At 46.8% G+C, this 19073-nt stretch overlaps 2 protein-coding genes across 2 annotated transcripts in view; one reads left to right on the top strand and one right to left on the bottom strand.

The window, feature by feature from the left end:
* P2RX5 (purinergic receptor P2X 5) overlaps positions 1 to 6949 on the bottom strand; it is a 38917-nt gene extending 31968 nt beyond the window's left edge. Inside the window, exons 1-2 of the mRNA XM_032216140.1 lie at positions 6813 to 6949; positions 251 to 401 (exon numbers count right to left, since the gene is read on the bottom strand). Of these exons, the coding sequence (XP_032072031.1) occupies positions 251 to 401; positions 6813 to 6949 (288 nt within the window). The remainder of the gene's footprint in view (positions 1 to 250; positions 402 to 6812) is intronic.
* An 8729-nt stretch (positions 6950 to 15678) lies between these two features.
* Positions 15679 to 19073, top strand: HASPIN (histone H3 associated protein kinase). The gene has a single exon (XM_032216484.1). The coding sequence runs from the start codon at positions 15842 to 15844 to the stop codon at positions 18653 to 18655; it is 2814 nt and encodes a 937-aa protein (XP_032072375.1). The 5' UTR covers positions 15679 to 15841; the 3' UTR covers positions 18656 to 19073.

A 19073-nucleotide genomic window follows, 5' to 3' on the forward strand; every position in this document is an offset into this window, starting at 1 on the left:
AAAGTGAGAATGGAGGGAAACATGGAGAAGGAAGAAAAATGAGAAGGGAGCGAGGAAGGAAGGAAGGAAAATGAGAAGAAGGAAGGAAGGAAATCTGTGGCATTTTGTAGGAAGCTGGGAATTGTTGAGCAATCAGAGAACCTCAGCCAATCGGAGCTCACCACTCTTCCCCAATCCTGGACTTTTCAAAAAGATAAGGCCACAAAAACCGTGGGCGCAGTTGTGGTGGTAAGCAGAGGTCTACCGGTACCTGAGGGGGTATGACGTAGTCCACCACGTCCCAAATCCTCTTGCCCATTTCCGAGGTGTTGGTGAAGGCCACGCCCTTCACCTTGGTGATGACCGAGCTTTGGATGGAGGCTTCCACTTCCTGGTACCCTTTCTTGACCAGGAAGACCCACCTAGGGAGGACGGAGAGCAAAGATCAAGCAATTAAAAACAGCCAATCATGGGTCTATTTGTGCGAGAGCTCATTTAACCAGGTTTTGTATTTTGAGAGAGAGCTAATGTTGGAATATTCAGGAACGTTCCTTGAAGCTGGTGGCTTCTCCTTTGGAATGGATGTGTTTCTATAGAGACCAATAAACGGTCGGGAGAATTATATTAAGAAGGAAGGAAGAAGAAATAAAAAGAGAGGGAGGGAGGGAGAGGGAGAGATTAAAAGAGAAACAGGGAGAAAGAAAGAGAGAAAGATGGAGGGAGGGAGGGAGAAAGAAGGAAGGAAAGGATAGAAAGAAAGAGAGAAAGGAAGAGAGAGAGAAAAGAAAGAGGAGAAAAAACAAAAGGAAGGAAGGAAGGGGGGAGAAAGATAAAATAAAGAAAGAGAAGAAGAGGAAGGAAGGAAGGAAGGAAGGAAGGAAGGAAGGAAGGAAGGAAGGAAGGAAGGAAGGAAGGAAGGAAGGAAGAAGTTCAGCATCTACCCCTCTGGATATGGCTGCAGATATCATCTGGTAAAGATCCGGGGATAGGCCCTGGTCATAACCTTCCATAGGCCTTAGGGCTGCCGCAGTGGGGGTGAATAGCAATAGCAATAGCATTTAGACTTATATACCGCTTCATAGGGCTTTCAGCCCTCTCTAAGCGGTTTACAGAGTCAGCATATCGGCCCCCAACAACAATCCGGGTCCTCATTTCACCCACCTCGGAAGGATGGAAGGCTGAGTCAACCTTGAGCCGGTGAGATTTGAACCGCCGAACTGCAGATAACAGTCAGCTGAAGTGGCCTGCAGTGCTGCACCCTAACCACTGCGCCACCTCGGCTCTATATGTAGCAGAAGGCCCAGCACGAGGCATAGGATAGACTGGAACAGCCTGCGCCTCGGGTAATATGGGAGGGAGTTGGATCCCTACCCCCCCCACACCCCAGATTCAGAAATAACCGGTAGCGCGCGATCAGGGGACCAGGCCTGGTACCCTGCTGGCTGTGGGGCTGGCGATATGTGTTGGGGCACTAACGGAGAGGGGGAAATCCTACCCTCCCCAGGTTTTGTCTTTCTTTTTGTGGCCTTTATCCGGAGCCCCGGAGGCTTCCCTGGACCGGTAGCTGGTGGTTCTAGAAGTGGCCCTGCCAGGCCTTGAACTAACCCCCGCTTGGGCCGTACCCGGGTCAATGTTCCCTCTAAATTTTTTTTCAGTGTGAGCGGAAAAGTATAGTGTTTGAGCAGCACATTTTCATACCTGAGCACCTGGATTTTTTTCATAGATGTCACCCAACACAACGAAATTAGTGTTATTTGAAACTCAAATTCTACCATGTAAAGTATCCATTAAGCAAAGAAATCTCCCTATACAGGTAGTCCTCAATCTACGACCATAATTGAGCTCAAAGTTTCTATTGCCAAGTGAGACATTTGTTAAGTGAGTTTTGCCCCATTTTACAACCTTTCTTGCTACAGTTAAGTGAATCACTGCGGTTAAATCCGTGACCCGTCAAAACCGCGGTCCACTAAAGCGCGCCCGATCAAAGCGCGTACGTGACGTCATCAGCAGCGCAACAAATAAAATTAAAAATAAATTAAATTAAAATTAAAATTAAATTAAAGCAAGCCGATTCACGTAAAGGTAAGGGTTAGGGTTAGGGTTAGGGTTACGTTAAGCGTTAGGGTTACGTTTAGCGTTAGGTTAAGGGTTAGGTTTAGGGTTAGGTTAAGGGTTAGGATTAGGTTTAGGGTTAGGTTAAGGGTTAGGGTTAGGTTTAGGGTTAGGTTAAGGGTTAGGCTTAGGGTTAGGTTTAGGGTTAGGTTAAGGGTTAGGATTAGGTTTAGGGTTAGGTTAAGGGTTAGGGTTAGGTTTAGGGTTAGGTTAAGGGTTAGGCTTAGGGTTAGGTTTAGGGTTAGGTTAAGGGTTAGGCTTAGGGTTAGGTTTGGGGGGGTTAGGTTTACATTTACGCGTTAATTTTAAGTTTACCACTCACAGCGTGCTGTTTTTGTCGCGCTGTGATGACGTCACGTACGCGCTTTCGTCGAGCGCGCTTTAGTCTACCACAGTTTTGTGGTGGAACCGCTAAATCAGTAACCTGGTTGTTAAGTCAGTCTGACTTTCCTTGGCAGATGGTTGCAAAAGGTGACCCAGGACACTGCAACCGTCATAAATATGAGGCAGTTGCCAAAGATCCAAATTTTGATCATATGACCATGGGGATGCTGCAATGATCATGTGTGAAGAACAGCTGCAATTCACTTTTTTCAGTGCTGATGTGGCTTTAGTCATTAAGTGAACTGTTGTAAGTTGAGGACTATACTTTCCCCCTTACTATCCAATAGTCTGCAGTGATATTAGCAAGTTATGAATAAATTACCAACTGATGTAGATTAGCAATTTGAGCACTTAAAGAAACAAACAAAGAGGGGAGAGGAAGGAAGGGAGAAAGGAAAGAAGGGAGAGGGAGAGAGAGACAGAGACAGAGGGAGAGACAAAAAAGGAAAGAGGAGAAAGAGAAAAAGAAAGGGGAGAGGAGGGTGGGAGGATAAGAAAAAGAGGCAGAAAAAAGAAAGAGAGAGAAAGAGGAAAGGAAGAAAGAAGGAAGGAAGGAAAGAAAAAAGGAAGAAAAAAGGAAGAAAGAAAAGAGGAGAGAAGAGAAGAGAAGGAATAGAGGCCAAAAAAGCAAACAAGGAAAAGTAGGGAAAAAACTTTCACTGGAAAACACTATTTTTCCATCAGTGCAAAACTGTCAGCACCTCTCCATTAGATAATTAGGAAAGAAAGACCACGACCCTCCATGTGTAGAAATCAAGTGTACTTTTACTGATTATAAATGATTACAGGCATAGCGAAGCGAAATCTGAATATTTAGGCACGAAAGTGATTGATATATAGAATAGCCCATTCCCCACCCCTTGGCATCACAGTTACAGTCCAATCATAATTCTCCCAAGTGTCAGGTGCGAGATAACTTCTTTTTTTTTTTTTCTGTTTAAATGTTTTATTCATTTTCATTTTCAATTTTGTACATTCACTTATATACTGAATATTTGCAATAATAATAATATAATAATAAGAAAAAAAAAACCCAACCTAAACACAACTCATCATAAACCCAACCTATCACTTTCATACACCCCTTCTTCTCCCCCTCCAACTTTCCTTTCTCCCTCCAACGATCACCCCTCCTACTTCCCTTTCCCCTCCTGCCTTCCTTTCTCGCCTTCCTCACCCTCCTTCCCCTCTCATCCTCCTTACATTCCCCTCTTCCTCCCTCCTTACTTCTCCCTCTTCCTTTCCTCTACTTCTCACTATGGTGCATTTCTCTCTTCCTTACTAAAATTTTCGCTAAAAAGAAAAGAAGAAAAAAAAAAAGAAAGAAAGAAAAAAAGAGAAAAATAAAAAGAAAAGATAAGGATCAACAGTATACAAGTGTATTCTTCTTATTCTATGTATTGAAACTATATCTCCACCCACCCACCCACCCCCAATGAACCCCCCTCCCTAACCCCCTCCGACTTCCCAGTTCCCACACCCGGCACAGTTCAATACCATTCACCTAATAAAATATCTTATTAAAAATAATAATAAAAATAAAATAAAAAGAACACTCCGAAAAAGAAAAAGAAAACGAAAAAGTAAAAAAAAATTTTTTAAAAATCTTTTGCATTATGCTCAGCCTCCCATCATTCTTAAAATTTAAACAATATAAATCATTCCATTTATATTTTGTCCTCGTCCCTTACTTCTTTGATATTTACCCCCTTCTTCCTGTAGACTCTCCAGATAGCCTTTCTTAACCTTATATTCAAATATTAGTTTATACAAAAATCACTTTATCTTCAAATACAGAGCAATCTAATCATACTTTCGCTACTCATCTTCCTACCCTTCGTTTCTCCTTTCCATTCCTCCCAAGCCCAAATTCCATAAAATTAGGATCTCGCTCTTCACTTTAAAATCCTGAGCTTTTTATGTTATACTTCAAGTATATAAATCCGTAAAATGTGTGCCCAAAATCCATACCACTTCATTCAATCCCAAGATCCCTTCATCGATATCCCGCTCCACCTTCCCTTCTGCCCCACTCCTCCCGACTCCATTCATCCCAAACCGCAATTCAAATAAGTCTTAGTCCCCGCTTTCCTCACAGAAAACAATTCATGCACAGTTTGGATTGAGATTCAAATAAGTCTTATAAAAGTCCCGTATAATATCTGTCCAATATAAGCAATGCTTCTTTCCATTCCTCATCAGTACACAACTTTACCATTTCATACCAAACAGAAATCCTAAAATTTTAATCAGTCCAAGAGCTTAGAAAGTATTTTAAAGACATCGCTGGATCTATATTCTTTACTCTTCTGCCCTTCCGGAAAGAAAAGGCAACCCTCTGCCTTATAACCACGTGTCCCGCTGCTTTGTAAATATGACTAAATCCTCAGTTTCCGCTTTTAAAGAGAGGGAGAGAGAGAGAAAGAGAGAGAGAATCCCTCCTTCCTTCAGGGAGAAAGAAAGAAAGAAGTGGCAGAGAAAGAAAGAATGAATGAATGAAAGAAAGAGGAGGAGGGAGGAAGAGAGGAAGGAAGGAGTGAAGGAGAGAGAGAGAAAGAAAGGGAGAAAGAAAAAGAAGAGGCAGAGAAAGAAAGAATGAATGAAAGAAAGAAAGAGGAGGAGGGAGGGAGGAAGGAGTGAAGGAGAGAAAGAAAGAAAGAGAGGGAGGGAGGGAGGAAGAGGAAGTAGGGGGAGAGAGGAAGGAAGGACAGAAGATGGAAGGAAGAAAAAAGGAGGAATGGAGGGAGGAATGAAGGAGAGAGAGAAAGAAAGAAAAAGAAGATGGAGGCTGGGGGGAGAAAGAAAAGAAAGAAAGAAAGAAAGAAAGAAAGAAAGAAAAGGAGGAGAAGTAGGAGGAGGGAGGGAGAGAAAGAATGAATGAAAGAAAGAAAGAAAGAAAGAAAGAAAGAAAGGGAGGAGGAGGGAGAGAAAGAGAAAGAGAGAAAGAATGAATGAATGAATGAAAGAGGAGGAGGGAGGAAGAGAGGAAGGAAGGAGTGAAGGAGAGAGAGAGAAAGAAAGGGAGAAAGAAAGAAGAGGCAGAGAAAGAAAGAATAAATGAAAGAAAGAAAGAGGAGGAGGGAGGGAGGAAGAGGAAGGAGTGAAGGAGAGAAAGAAAGAAAGAAAGATGGGGAGGGAGGGAGGAAGAGGAAGTAGGGGGAGAGAGGAAGGAAGAACAGAAGATGGAAGGAAGAAAAAAGGAGGAAGGGAGGGAGGAATGAAGGAGAGAGAGAAAGAAAGAAAAAGAAGATGGAGGCTGGGGGGGAGAAAGAAAAGAAAGAAAGAAAGAAAGAAAGAAAAGGAGGAGAAGTAGGAGGAGGGAGGGAGAGAAAGAATGAATGAAAGAAAGAAAGAAAGGGGGAGGGAGGGAGGAAGAGAAAGTAGGGAGAGAGAGGAAGGAAGGACAGAAGGTGGAAGGAAGAAAAAAGGAGGAAGGGAGGGAGGAATGAAGGAGAGATAAAGAAAGAAAGAAAGAAAGAAAGAGAAGAGGGAGGGTGGGGGGGAGAAAGGAAAGAAAGAAAGAAAAGGAGAAGGAGGAGGGAGGGGGGAGAGGAAGAATGAAAGAAAGAAAGAGGAGGAGGGAGGAAGGAAGGAAGAGGAAGGAGTAGAGAGAGAGCGAAAGGAAGGGAAGGACAGAAGGTGGAAGGAAGGAAAGAAAGAAAAAGGTGTGCGGAGAGAAAGAGGGAGGGAGGGTGGGAAGGAGGGTGGAACATAGGAAAGAAAGAAAGGAGGAGGGATGGGGGAAGGAAGGAAATGGAAGGAGTGGGGGGAGAGGAAGGAAGGAAGGGAAGGATGGCGGGTGGAAGAAAGGAAAGGAGAGGGAGTGAGGAAAGAAGGAAAGAAAGAGAAAGGGGTAAGGTGGAAAGGAGGGTGGAAGGAAGGACAAAAAGAACGAAGGACGATCCACAGAGGAATGCTAAGAAAGGAGAAAGAGAGAAAAGGACAAAAAGAAAGGGAAAAAAATCTCCACTGAATTCACACAACCACAAAATGCAGAAACTGAGTTTCTTCTGAACCAACAGGAAAAACCTGCTCCCCCCCCATCTCACGCCAGGCGCTGCTCCGCATGGCAGCTGAATGCAGCCCCCCCCTTCCCAAACTGGCTTTTGCACCCAGACCAGTCCAGCCAGGCGGGGATGGAGACCTGGAGAAAACCCTCCCCTTGTCCACATTCCCGGAAAGAAAGACCCTTCCCCGATTTTCACCACCTCCCCTTCTTGCCTCCCAGCTTGCACCCGGCGGTGCTGCACATCCCTTCCTCCCTACCTGCAGAAGAAGCTATTTGCCTCCTCCTCCCTCCCCCTCCCCAAAAAGATAAAATACCAAGGTATCCTCACCCCACGATGTAGATCAGGATGGAGAGCTGGACCGTCCGGTAGAGAATCCCCACTTTCTTGTTCTTGGCGATGACATACTTCTCGGTTTTGTAATCGAAAAGCGAGCAGCACAATTCTTTCCAGGCGATCTGATCCATTGGGGGAGATGCTGGAGCATCCGAGGCGCATCGGATGGAGATGCAGCAGTGAAGGCGGCTCAGAGGAAACCAAACCCGCTCTGAGAGCACAGCAGGAATGCCAAAAATATTGTCGCTGCTGCTGCAGATCCAGCAAGGGTGTGTGTGTGTGTGTGTGTTAAATGCTGGTTTTTTTTCAAATTGAAATGCAAGATAGAGCTGGAAAGGGACCTCAGAGGTCTTCTAGTCCAACCCCTTGTTCAAGCAGGAGACCCTACACCATTTTAGGCAGGTGGCTGCCCAGTCTCTTCTTAAAAACCTCCAGAGAAGGAAGGGAGGAAGAAAGGAAGGAAGGAAGGAAGGAAGGAAGGAAGGAAGGAAGGAAGGAAGGAAGGAAGGAAGGAAGGCAAGCAGAATAACAGAGTCAGAAAGGACCTGTCAGCACCTCTCCATTAGATAATTAGGAAAGAAGACCACGAGACTCCATGTGTGGAAATCAAGTGTACTTTTAGTAATTATAAATGATTAAAGGCATAGTGAAGCAAAGTCCGATTATTTAGGCGCGAAAGCGATTGATATATAGAATAGCCCATTCCCCACCCCTTGGCATCACAGTTACAGTCCAATCATAATTCTCTCAAGTGGCAGGTGCGAGATAACTTCAAAAGGCATCACGAAGATGGAACGTTGGTGCCCTTAGTCCTGGCGGGAATCACCCATGCATGCGTAGTCCGACCAGCAGCTGAACTTCAGAACTTTCCTCCAGCACAATGAGTAACCCCTCCCAAATACCATGCCCTTCCTCCCCGTCTCATGGCAGCCGAAGCAACAGCAAAGCAGAGACTGACAGGCCCTTGGAGAATTATAAGTAAAAAAAGGCAGGAAATGTTCACAGCCCACAAGTCAAACTAACTGTCTAGCTTTTTAACCACTCGCACGTAATGAAGAAATACACCTGCTTCTTTCGGTTTTACGCTTATAAGGTCCAAGAAAATGCAGGATCTTTTGCTTAAGCAAAGTTGGACAGAATAGAATAGAATAGAATAGAATAGAATAGCAGAGTTTACAATACAATAGCAGAGTTGGAAGGGACCTTGGAGGTCTTCTAGTCCAACCCCCAGCCTAGGCAGGAAACCCTATACCACTTCCGACAAATGGTTATCCAACATCTTCTTAAAGACTTCCAGTGTTGGGGCATTCACAACTTCTGGAGGCAACTTCTGTTCCACTGATTCATTGTTCTGACTGTCAGGAAATTCCTCCTCAGTTCTAAGTTGCTTCTTCTCCTTGATTAGTTATTTTATTTATTTATTTATTTAGCTAGTTATTTTATTTATTTATTTGTTTGTTTGTTTGTTTGTTTGTTTGTTTGTTTGTCTTGTATGCCACCCACTCCCGGAGGACTCCGGGCAGCTCACAAAAGACAAGGGAAAGGGGGGAACGAGACAAAGACAACATATTAAAAACAAAACCAACATTCACAATTTCCGTGGAGGTAAATGCTTCTCAGCTCCCCCCAGCCTGCTGGAACAGCCAGGACTTGGTGGCTTTGCGGAAGGCCGGGAGGGTAGTAAGGATCCGGATCTCAACAGGGAGCTCGTTCCAGAGGGCCGGAGCTGCAACAGAGAAGGCTCTCCCCCGGGGAGTCGCCAGCCAACATTGGCTGGCAGATGGAATCCGGAGGAGACCCAACCTGTGCGATCTAATTGATCTGAGAGAGGTAATCGGCAGGAGGCGGTCTCTCAGGAACCCAGGTCCGATGCCATATAGGGCTTTATAGGTAGCGACCAGCACCTTGAAGCGGATTCGGAGACTAATAGGTAGCCAGTGCAGCTCACAGAGGATAGGTGTAACGTGGGTGTACCTGGGTGCACCCACAATCGCTTGCGCGGCTGCATTCTGGACTAATTGGAGTCTTCGAACACTCTTCAAGGGCAGCCCCATGTAGAGCGCATTACAATAATCCAGTCTTGAGGTCACAAGGGCGTGAGGGACTGTCTGAAGGGCCTCCGGATCCAGGTAGGGTCGCAATTGGTGCACCAGGCGGACCTGGGCAAAGGTCCCCCTGGTCACAGCTGACAGATGGTGTTCTAGAGTCAGCTGTGGGTCCAGGAGGACTCCCAAATTGTGAACCCTCTCTGAGGGGCGTATAATTTCGCCCCCCCAGCCTGAGAGATGGAACAGTTGGACAATCTTTGGGAGGGAACATCAGAAGCCACTCGGTCTTGTCTGGATTGAGTGCCAACTTGTTTGCTCCCATCCAGACTCTAACAGCCTCCAGGCACTGGCACATCACTTCTACTGCTTCGCTGAGGTGGCACGGGGCAGACAGATACAGCTGCGTATCGTCTGCATATTGGTGATACTTAATCCAGTGCCGGTGTATGATCTCACCCAGCGGCTTCATGTAGATGTTAAATAGGAGGGGGGACAGGACCGAACCCTGCGGCACCCCATACTTGAGGGGCCTTGGGGTCGATCTCTGCCCTCCGACCAACACCGACTGCGACCTGTCCGAGAGGTAGGAGGAGAACCACCGCAAAACGGTGCCTCCCACCCCCACCTCTCGCAACCGTTGCAGAAGGATACCATGGTCGATGGTATCGAAGGCCGCTGAGAGGTCAAGAAGCACAAGAATAGAGGGGTGACCCCTATCCCTGGCCCGCCAGAGATCATCGATCAGCGCGACCAAAGCAGTTTCCGTGCTGTAACCAGGCCTGAAACCCGACTGAAAAGAGTCTAGATAATCGGCTTCATCCAAGGACCGTCGGAGTTGCGAGGCCACCACTTTCTCAACAACCTTCCTGAAAAGGGAAGGTTGGAGACTGGACGATAGTTGCTCAAATGGCTGGGTCCAGAGACGATTTCTTCAGGAGGGGTCTCACCACCGCATCCTTTAGGAGGAGTGGGAAGATTCCCTCCTGGAGAGAGGTGTTCACAATCGTTTCGATCCAGCCGCGTGTCACCTCCCTGCTGGTCGAGACCAGCCAGGAGGGACACGGGTCCAGTATACAAGTGGAGGCACTCACCGCTCCCATGGCCTTGTCCACTTCATCAGGAGAAGCCCGTTGAAACTCAATCCATAAAGCATGCTCAAGACCCTCCCCCGGTACCTCAGCTGGTATCGTGCAATTGGAGTCCAGCTCTGTCCGAATCCGAGCGACTTTATCCGTCAAATACTGAACAAATTCCTCAGCTCTACCCTGTAGAGGGTCACCCGCATCCCTCCCTTTCAAGAGGGAGCGGGTTATTCTAAACAAGGCGGCTGGGCGCGATTCAGCGGATGCAATAAGGGCGGCAAAATGCGAACATTTCGCCGCCTGTATTGCCACGAGATAGGCTCTAATAAAGGCTCTCATCAGTGTTCGGTCTGACTCAGATTTACTGGCCCTCCAGCGGCGCTCTAGGCATCTCTTTTGGCACTTCATCTCCCGGAGTTCCTCGGTGAACCAAGGAGCCCTCCTGGATCCGCCGCCTCGGAGAGGTCGCAAAGGCGCAATCCGGTTTAGAGCCCCCGCCGCCGCTGTATTCCAAGCAGCGACTAAGGACTCCACCGGATTGTGGTCGAAAGTGTCAGTTTCCACCCATTGCTTCTTGTTCTGCCTTCAGGTGCCTTGGAGAATAGCTTGACTCCCTCTTCTTTGTAGCAGCCCCTGAGATATTGGAAGATTGCTATCATGTCTCCCTTAGTCCTTCTTTTCATTAAACTAGACCTACCCAGTTCCTGCAACCGTTCTTCCTATGTTTTAGCCTCCAGTCCCCTAGTCCTCTTTGTTGCTCTTCTCTGCCCTCTTTCCAGAGTCTCCACGTCTTTTCTACTTCGTGGTGACCAAAACTGAATGCCGTATTCCAAGTGTTGAGTGCGGTTGGTCAGCCAGTTACGAATCCATCTGGTGGTGATGCTGTCCAACCAACATTCTTCTACTTTATCTAGTAGTAGGTTATGGTCTACCTTATCAAATGCCTTACTGAAGTCCAAGTAAATTATATCGACGGCATTCCTCTGGCCCACTAATTTTGTCACTTTGTCAAAGAATGCCATAAGATTAGTCTGCCATGATCTGTTTTTGACAAACCCATGTTGGCTTTTGGCTATTACTTTGTTTGCTTCTAGGTGTTCGCTAATTCGTTGCTTGATTATCTTTTCCAGAATCTTTCCTGGTATTGAGGTCAGGCTGATAGGTCTGTAGTTTCCTGGATCTGTTTTTTTCCCCCTTTTTTGAAGATGGGAACCACATCAGCTCTTTTCCAGTCCTCTGGCAGTTCCCCGGTGCTCCAGGATCTCTGAAAGATATAGTTCAGTGGTTCTGAGATCTCGTCTGCCACTTCCTTCAGAATCCTGGGGTGTCATACATCCGTTCCTGGTGATTTGAACTCGTCTAGGGTAGACAGGTGCTCACTTACCATTTTCTTCCCTATTTCAATGTGTGTTCCTAATCTGATTTTTGTGGCGCTGTTTTTGATAAGTTGGACTGTTTTATCCCTTTGTGTAAAGACAGATGCAAAACATGAGTTAAATAGTTCTGCTTTCTCCCTGTTGCTTTGTCACCTTCTTGCCACTTTCTCCCAGCAATGGACCAATTGTTTCCTTGACTTTTTTTCTTGTTTTTAACATGTTGGAAGAAGCTTTTTTTTTTGTTATTTTTTTTTACTTTTGTGGCAAGTAAAATATAGTTGGAAGGGACCTTGGAGGTCTTCTAGTCCAGCCCCCTGCTCAAGCAGGAGGCCCTGTACCATTACAGGTAGGTGGCTGTCCAGTCTTTTCTTAAAAGCCTCCAGTAATGGGTCGTGCACTGTTTCTGGAGGCAAGCAGTTCTACTAATTAATTGTCCTCGCTGTCGGGAAGTTTCTCCTTAGTTCCAGGTTGCTTCTCTCCTTCATTAGTTTCCATCCATTGTTTCTTGTCCGGCCTTCAGGTCATTTGGAGAATAGGCGGACTCCCCTTCTTTGAGGGGCAGCCCCTCAAATACTGTACTGGAAGACTGCTATGAGCCGAGGTGGCGCAGTGGGTAGAGTGCAGTATTGCAGGCCACTTCAGCTGACTGCTATCTGCAGTTCGGCGGTTCAAATCTCACCGGCTCAGGGTTGACTCAGCCTTCCATCCTTCCGAGGTGGGTGAAATGAGGACCCGGATTGTTGTTGGGGGCAATATGCTGACTCTGTAAACCGCTTAGAGAGGGCTAAAAGCCCTATGAAGCGGTATATAAGTCTAACTGTTATTGCTATTGCTATCCTGTCACCCCTGTAAGAAAAGCAATGATAGCTAAATGTTGTTTTTGCGGGCATCCTACATTTGAAGGGTCCAGTAATAAGAAATGTAAGAGGGCTTAGAATTATAAGGAAAAAAGGCAGGAAATGTTTACAGCCCAAAAGCCAGACTAGCTGGCTAGCTTTTTAACCACAAGAGCTCGCACATAATCTAGAAATACACCTGCTTGTTTCGGTTTTACAAGTTTGCAAGTTTGCAAGTTTAATAACATTTATATGCTGCCCAATCCCGTAGGACTCCGGGCGGCTTACAGTACAGAATAAATCAAAAATAAAATACAGGGGGGAAAAAAAAGATAGATTTAAAAACAGCACACCATACACTCCATTCTAAATGGGGCTGGACCGTATTTTGGGGTCAACAGCCCCAGGCCTGCCGGAACAGCCAGGTTTTAATGGCTTTCCAGAAGGCCGAGAGAGTGGGAAGGGTCCGGATCTCTGCGGGTAGATCATTCCACAGGGCCGGGGCAGCTACAGAGAAAGACCTCTCCCGAGTAGTCGCCAACTGGCATTGCCCGGTCGACGGTACCTGAAGGTACGCTTATAAGTTCCAAGTTACGCTTTTAAGTTCCAAGAAAATGCAGGATCTTTGGGTTAAGCAAAGTTGGATAGAATAGAATAGTAGAGTGGGAAGGGATCTTGGAGGTCTTCTAGTCCAGCCCCCTGCTTAGGCAGGAAACCCTACACTTCTTCAGACAAATAGTTATCCAACATCTTCTTAAAAACTTCCAGTGTTCGAGCATTCACAGCTTCTGGAGGCAACTTCTGTTCCACTGATTAGTTGTTCTAACTGTCTCCTCGGTTCTAAGTTGCTTCTCTCCTTGATTAGTTTCCACCCATTGCTTCTTGTTCTACCCTCAGGTGCCTTGGAGAATAGTTTGACTCCCTCTTCTTTGGGGCAACCCCTGAGATATTGGAAGGCTGCTATCCTTCTTTCCATTAAACTAGACATACCCAGTTCCTGCAACTGTTCTTCCTATGTTTTAGTCTCCAGTCCACTAATCCTCTTTGTTGCTCTTCTCTGCACTCTTTCTAGAGTCTCTGCATCTTTTCTACATCGTGGCGACCAAAACTGAATGCAAATATTCCAAGTGTGGCCTTACCAAGGCCTTATAAAGGTGGTATTAACCCTTCACGTGATTCTTTTTTTACTTATGTATTGCTTTTTGTGTTATTGTTTGTATCCCCCTCCCCATTAGTTGTGAGCCGCCCTGAGTCCCCCCAGGGAAAAGGGCGGCCTATAAATAAATTTCAAATACAAAATACAAATAAAAATTCCCTTTACTAATAGAAAAACCAGCTTACAGGGCAAAAGATGATGTCAAAAAAAGAGGGAAGAGGGTGGGAGGCAGGCCTGAAGAGAAGTGGGTACAGCCAGTACATTGTTCCGGGGCCCATTGAGCTCAAAGGGGTCCCATAAAAGGAAATTTAAAAAAAAAACATTTTATGTCTGGGGAATTCTGGGTGTTGAAGTCCACCCATTTTAAAGTTGCCAGAGAATAAATTTTATGTCTGCAAGCATAAAATCCCTTTTGAGTTGCCACATCCTGTTCTTCCTCTGCCCCTTGGACCACTCAAATGGAGGATGTTTCCCTCCCACCCCGCCTCCTTTCGTGCTTCCTCTTTTTCTCTATGAGTTCAGCTCCCACATGATTTGGGTCACTTGTCCCCCTGTCCTTCCTCCACAAGGGGCAGGAGGCAAAAAAAAAAAAAAACAAAACACCACAGAGCAAACACGTGAAAAAATATGTATCTTGCAGCACAATTAAACGATACCGGCCATCAAGCAAAAGCCCCCCCCCCCTCCTTGGACCACTCAAATGGAGGACCTCTATTCTATTCTATTCTCTCTTTTCTTCTCTATTCCCATTTGTATTCTATTCTATTCAATTTCCATTCTTATTCTATTTTCTCTTCTCATTTCTATTCTCTTCTCTATTCTCTTCTCTATTATTTCCATTATTATTTTCTCTTCTCTCTTCTCTTCTTTCTTTTCTCTATTCTATTCTATTTCCATTCTTATTCTATATTCTCTTCTCTTCTCTATTCTCTCTTTTCTTCTCCATTCCCATTTGTATTCTATTCTATTCAATTTCCATTCTTATTCTCTATTCTCTTCTCATTTCGATTCTATTCTCTATTCTCTTCTCTATTCTATTTCCATTCTTATTCTATATTCTCTTCCCATTACTATTCTCTTTTCTTTTCTATTCACATTTGTATTCTATTCTATTCAATTTCCATTCTTATTCTATTTTCTCTTCTCATTTCTATTCTATTCTCTCTTCTCTATTATTTCCATTATTATTTTCTCTTCTCTATTCTCTTCTTTCTTTTCTCTATTCTATTCTATTTCTATTCTTATTCTATATTCTCTTCTCTATTCTCTCTTTTCTTCTCCATTCCCATTTGTATTCTATTCTATTCAATTTCCATTCTTATTCTATATTCTCTTCTCATTTCGATTCTATTCTCTCTTCTCTATTATTTCCATTATTATTTTCTCGTCTCTATTCTCTTCTTTATTCTCTATTCTATTCTATTTCCATTCTTATTCTATATTCTCTTCTTTTCTGTATTCTCTTCTCTCTTTTCTTCTCTATTCCCATTTTATTCTATTCAATTTCCATTCTTATTCTATTTTCTCTTCTCATTTCTATTCTATTCTCTTCTCTATTATTTCCATTCTTATTTTCTCTTCTTTATTCTCTTCTCTATTCTATTTCCATTCTTATTCTATATTCTCTTCTCTATTCTATTCTCTCTTTTCTTCTATTCCTATTTGTATTCTATTCTATTTCCATTCTTATTCTATATTCTCTGCTCATTTCTATTCTATTCTCTATTATTTCCATTCTTATTTTCTCTTCTTTATTCTCTTCTCTATTCTATTTCCATTCTTATTCTATATTCTCTTCTCTATTCTATTCTCTCTTTTCTTCTATTCCTATTTGTATTCTATTCTATTTCCATTCTTATTCTATATTCTCTGCTCATTTCTATTCTATTCTCTATTATTTCCATTCTTATTTTCTCTTCTCTATTCTATTCTTTATTCTCTATTCTATTTCCATTCTTATTCCATATTCTCTTCTCTATTCTCTTCTCTCTTTTCTTCTCTATTCCCATTTGTATTCTATTCATTTCCATTCTTATTCTATATTTTCTTCTCTTCTGTATTCTCTTCTAATTTCTATTCTATTTCCGTTTCCTTTCTTATTCTATATTCTCTTCTCTATTCTATTCTATACACACAAACTCTTCGTCAAACTCAAACCGGACGTCACGAGTCGGGAGTGGGGGGGGGGGAACACCCTTTCCTCTATGTTTCTCCTGCCGCAGCTCTCGCGAGACTCGAGCAGCCGTTTGCGCGCGCCGCGCGGCCTCGACGTCTCGTGGGATTTGGAGGGCCCGCGCGCCGCGGCGGCGCGGGCCAGCCAACTCTCGCGAGATCCGGCTCATCCCCTCGCGAGAGTTTGGATTTGAAATGGCGGCGGGCGCGGCCTTCGGAGGCCCCGCTCGGCCCCGCTGAGGGGGCCGAGGAGTGCGGGGGGAGGCCCGTTAACCGGTTGGGGGAGTCGGGCCTTCCTCCGCCGCCCGGCCCCTTTTCGGCGCCTCCGCGCAAGGCTGGGAGGCTCCGCTCGCATGGAGCAACTGCGGCCGCGGCTGCTGAGGACCTACTCGGGGCTGAGGGGGCGAGCGGGCCGCGGAGGGCGAGCGGAAGGCAAGGCCGGGTTGAGGCTCCTGCCGCGGGCGGCGCCCTGGATCTCGCCCCCCGTCGACCCCAAGCGCCTCTTCAGCAGCAGCAGCTCCACCGGGGACGCCTCCTGCTCCTCGCCCGCCTCCTTCGACGACGACGACTCGGATTTCCGCCCGCCCCGCAAGGCCCGCCCGAAAAGGCCCGCCAAAAAGGGGGGCCAGAAGAGGAAGAACCAGGGCCTCCCCAAGGAGAACCGGCCTCCCCCCAAAGGGGCCAAGAACAACAGCAGAAGAGCCTTCGTGCCCCCCACCCCCCTCCGCAGGAACGTCACCTGTCGACGGCCCGGGAAGGGCCCCCCGCTTCGCCCCCAGGGCCCCACTCGCCTGCGGGGGGCTCCTCTGCTGTGCAGCACTCCTGAGTGTCCCCTCCTGACCTCATTGGGGACCCATAGGAGGTTGACCCGCCAGGAGGAGGAGCAAGAGGAGAAGGACCCCCACAGCCCCATCTCCCATCCTCAGGGTGGCTGCCGCCCGTGGGGAGGGCCCCGAGAAGGCAGCCGGGTGTCCCGCCATGGGGGGGTCCTGGAGCTGAGCGTGCTGAAGACGGACTCGGAAGGGCAGGAAATGGGCGACTCTCTGCAGCTCTTCAGCCCGGAGAAGGAGGAGGCCAGGCCGCGTCCTCGGGAGTCGCCGGGGGACGGTTCTCTGATGGACCCTGCGCGTCCAGAGTGTGTCACGGAGACGACTGGCTGTCCCATCCGAAGCCCTTTGCAGCATTGCGAGATCCCGAGTGAGAAGGAAGCCTCCCCAGTCCCGCCAGAGCCGAGCCCGTACCGAGGATCCGATGGAGATCGTGCTCCGATGCCGTCGTCGTTGACGGAAGCAAGCCCCGCGGGCCGAAGTCCTGTTTGCGGCGTTTTCCAACTTCAAGCCCGAATGCAGGATGGCAAAATTGCACTCTCTCCCCGAAAAGAAACCCTTTTTCTTGCTCAGGAGCGAGAGCCGTGCTTTGCTCCGGACATTAATACTCCCGAGGAGATGGCTGGGGAGGTCGGTAGGCTTTCGGAAGGAGCGAGCGACCACGGTATTGTTCCCAATAGCCCCGGGTTCCAGCCGGTTGTGGTACTGGATAATCAGGTGGTTTTGAACTGGTTGGCGGATCGGTCTGCCAGAAAGCAAAAGGCTTCCCGTTCCTTGAAGAGAAAAAAGTTCTTCCGGGCCCAGTCTCACCACGTCCTGCCTAAAACCTCCGGCTCCTGGAATAACCACCGTGTGCCCCCCAATTGTAATCCTGGAGGGACTGGCCGGAAAGCTTGCATTAGCGGCTTCAGTTCTAAACGTTGGGGGCACCAGAAAGCCCATCGAGCGGCACACGGGCAAAACGCGGGCTGGAAACATCAAGCTGACTCTCTCCTGCTGCAGGAACGGCTGAAGTGGCAGGAGATTGAAGACCAGCTTTCCGTCTCTTTCCTACCTTTGGACTCCTCCCTCAAGAACTCCAGCTTGTGGCGTAGAATCCGGGCATCTTTTTCCCTCCATAAAAAGAAGAAAATCCTTTCCGAGGCCGAAAGCCTGAACGGTAGCGCCGCCAGCTATTATTCGGCCGAGTCTCCTCTTCACAAGGTTTGCGATACCCCTTTCACCCAAAAGCTGGGCTATTCCATCTGCCCGTCTTCCTCCATGGTGTTGCTGTCATCCATGACCTCTCTCTCCATGTCGGAGACCACCTTGACGGATGCCGAAAAAGTCTACCGGGAATGCCAGCAGGAGGGGCCCATCACGTTCAAGGCTTGGATTTCTCAAGAGAAGATGCCGAAGTGTGAAAAAATCGGGGAGGGGGTTTTTGGGGAGGTTTTCAAAACCGAGACTGAAAAGGGGACCGTGGCTTTAAAAATAATCCCGATCGAAGGGAGCGAGCGAGTCAATGGCGAACCGCAGAAGACGTTCACCGAAATCTTGCCGGAAATCATCATCTCCAAAGAACTCAGCCTCCTCGCCGACGAGGTGGCTAACCGGACCTCGGGTTTCATCCGGTTGTATTCCGTTCATTGCGTCCAAGGCACTTATCCCGAGCATCTCTTGAACGCCTGGGACGAATACCACCGGCTGAGGCACTCCGAAAACAACCGGCCGGATTTCTTCAGCGACCAGCAGCTCTTCATGGTCCTGGAGTTTGAATTTGGAGGCACGGATCTGGAGAACATGAGGAACCGGCAGCTGAGTTCGGTGGCTTCGGCCAAGAGCATCCTGCAGCAGGTGACGGCTTCGCTGGCCATCGCCGAGGAAGCCCTCCGCTTTGAACACAGAGACTTACATTGGGGCAATGTGCTGGTGAGGAAAACCAGCTTAAAAGAAGTGGCCGTTACCCTGAATGGGGAAGTCCACCTCCTTCCCACTCAAGGCATTCTGGTGAACATTATCGATTACACCTTTTCCAGGCTGGAGAGGGATGGTTTAACGGTGTTTTGTGACCTCTCCACCGACGAAGAAGTGTTCCAAGGGGGAGGGGATTACCAGTTTGATATTTATAGGCAGATGAGAGAAGAGAATGCAAACAACTGGGCCGATTATTTTCCCCACAGCAACATTCTGTGGCTTCACTATTTAGCGGACAAACTTTTAAAAGAGGTGTCCTACAAAAAGAAGGCCACCTCTTCGTCCCTGAAGCAGATACAGAAGCAGCTCAGGATGTTCTCCGCGAACGTTCTCAATTTCAAGTCCGCCACCGAGCTACTTAACCTAGGGACTTTCTTCCAGTGAATTGAACTTGAGCTTGGAGGACCGAGGGAGAACTTTTTGGCCTTCTCTCATGCTTCGGGGCGGGGGGGGGGGGAATTCACATACGGTATCCCAATTCTTAAACCACATCATTGTCAAGAGTTGCTCGACTGCGTTGCTTTGCATTATGTTTTGATTAGAGGGAATCCCGACCTTCCCCCCCCCGCCCCTTCCCCAAAACCATCATTTTTTTACTCCAAAAGTTTTGTTTGATTTTAAATTTGCCCCCCTCCCCCATCGCAAAACCCCTTCCTATTTTCCTAATTATCGTGGCTTGTTTTAAAATAAAGCACAATCTTTTTTGTAACGAAACCTCAGAAAATTAATGCCAGCTTTACTTTTGCAGTATTAAATCCGATGAGCGCTTTTTATATTAATAAAACATTTCTATGTTGCCCAA

This window comes from Thamnophis elegans, chromosome 4, assembly GCF_009769535.1.
Source record: "Thamnophis elegans isolate rThaEle1 chromosome 4, rThaEle1.pri, whole genome shotgun sequence".
Classification (NCBI taxonomy): Eukaryota; Metazoa; Chordata; class Lepidosauria; order Squamata; family Colubridae; genus Thamnophis; species Thamnophis elegans.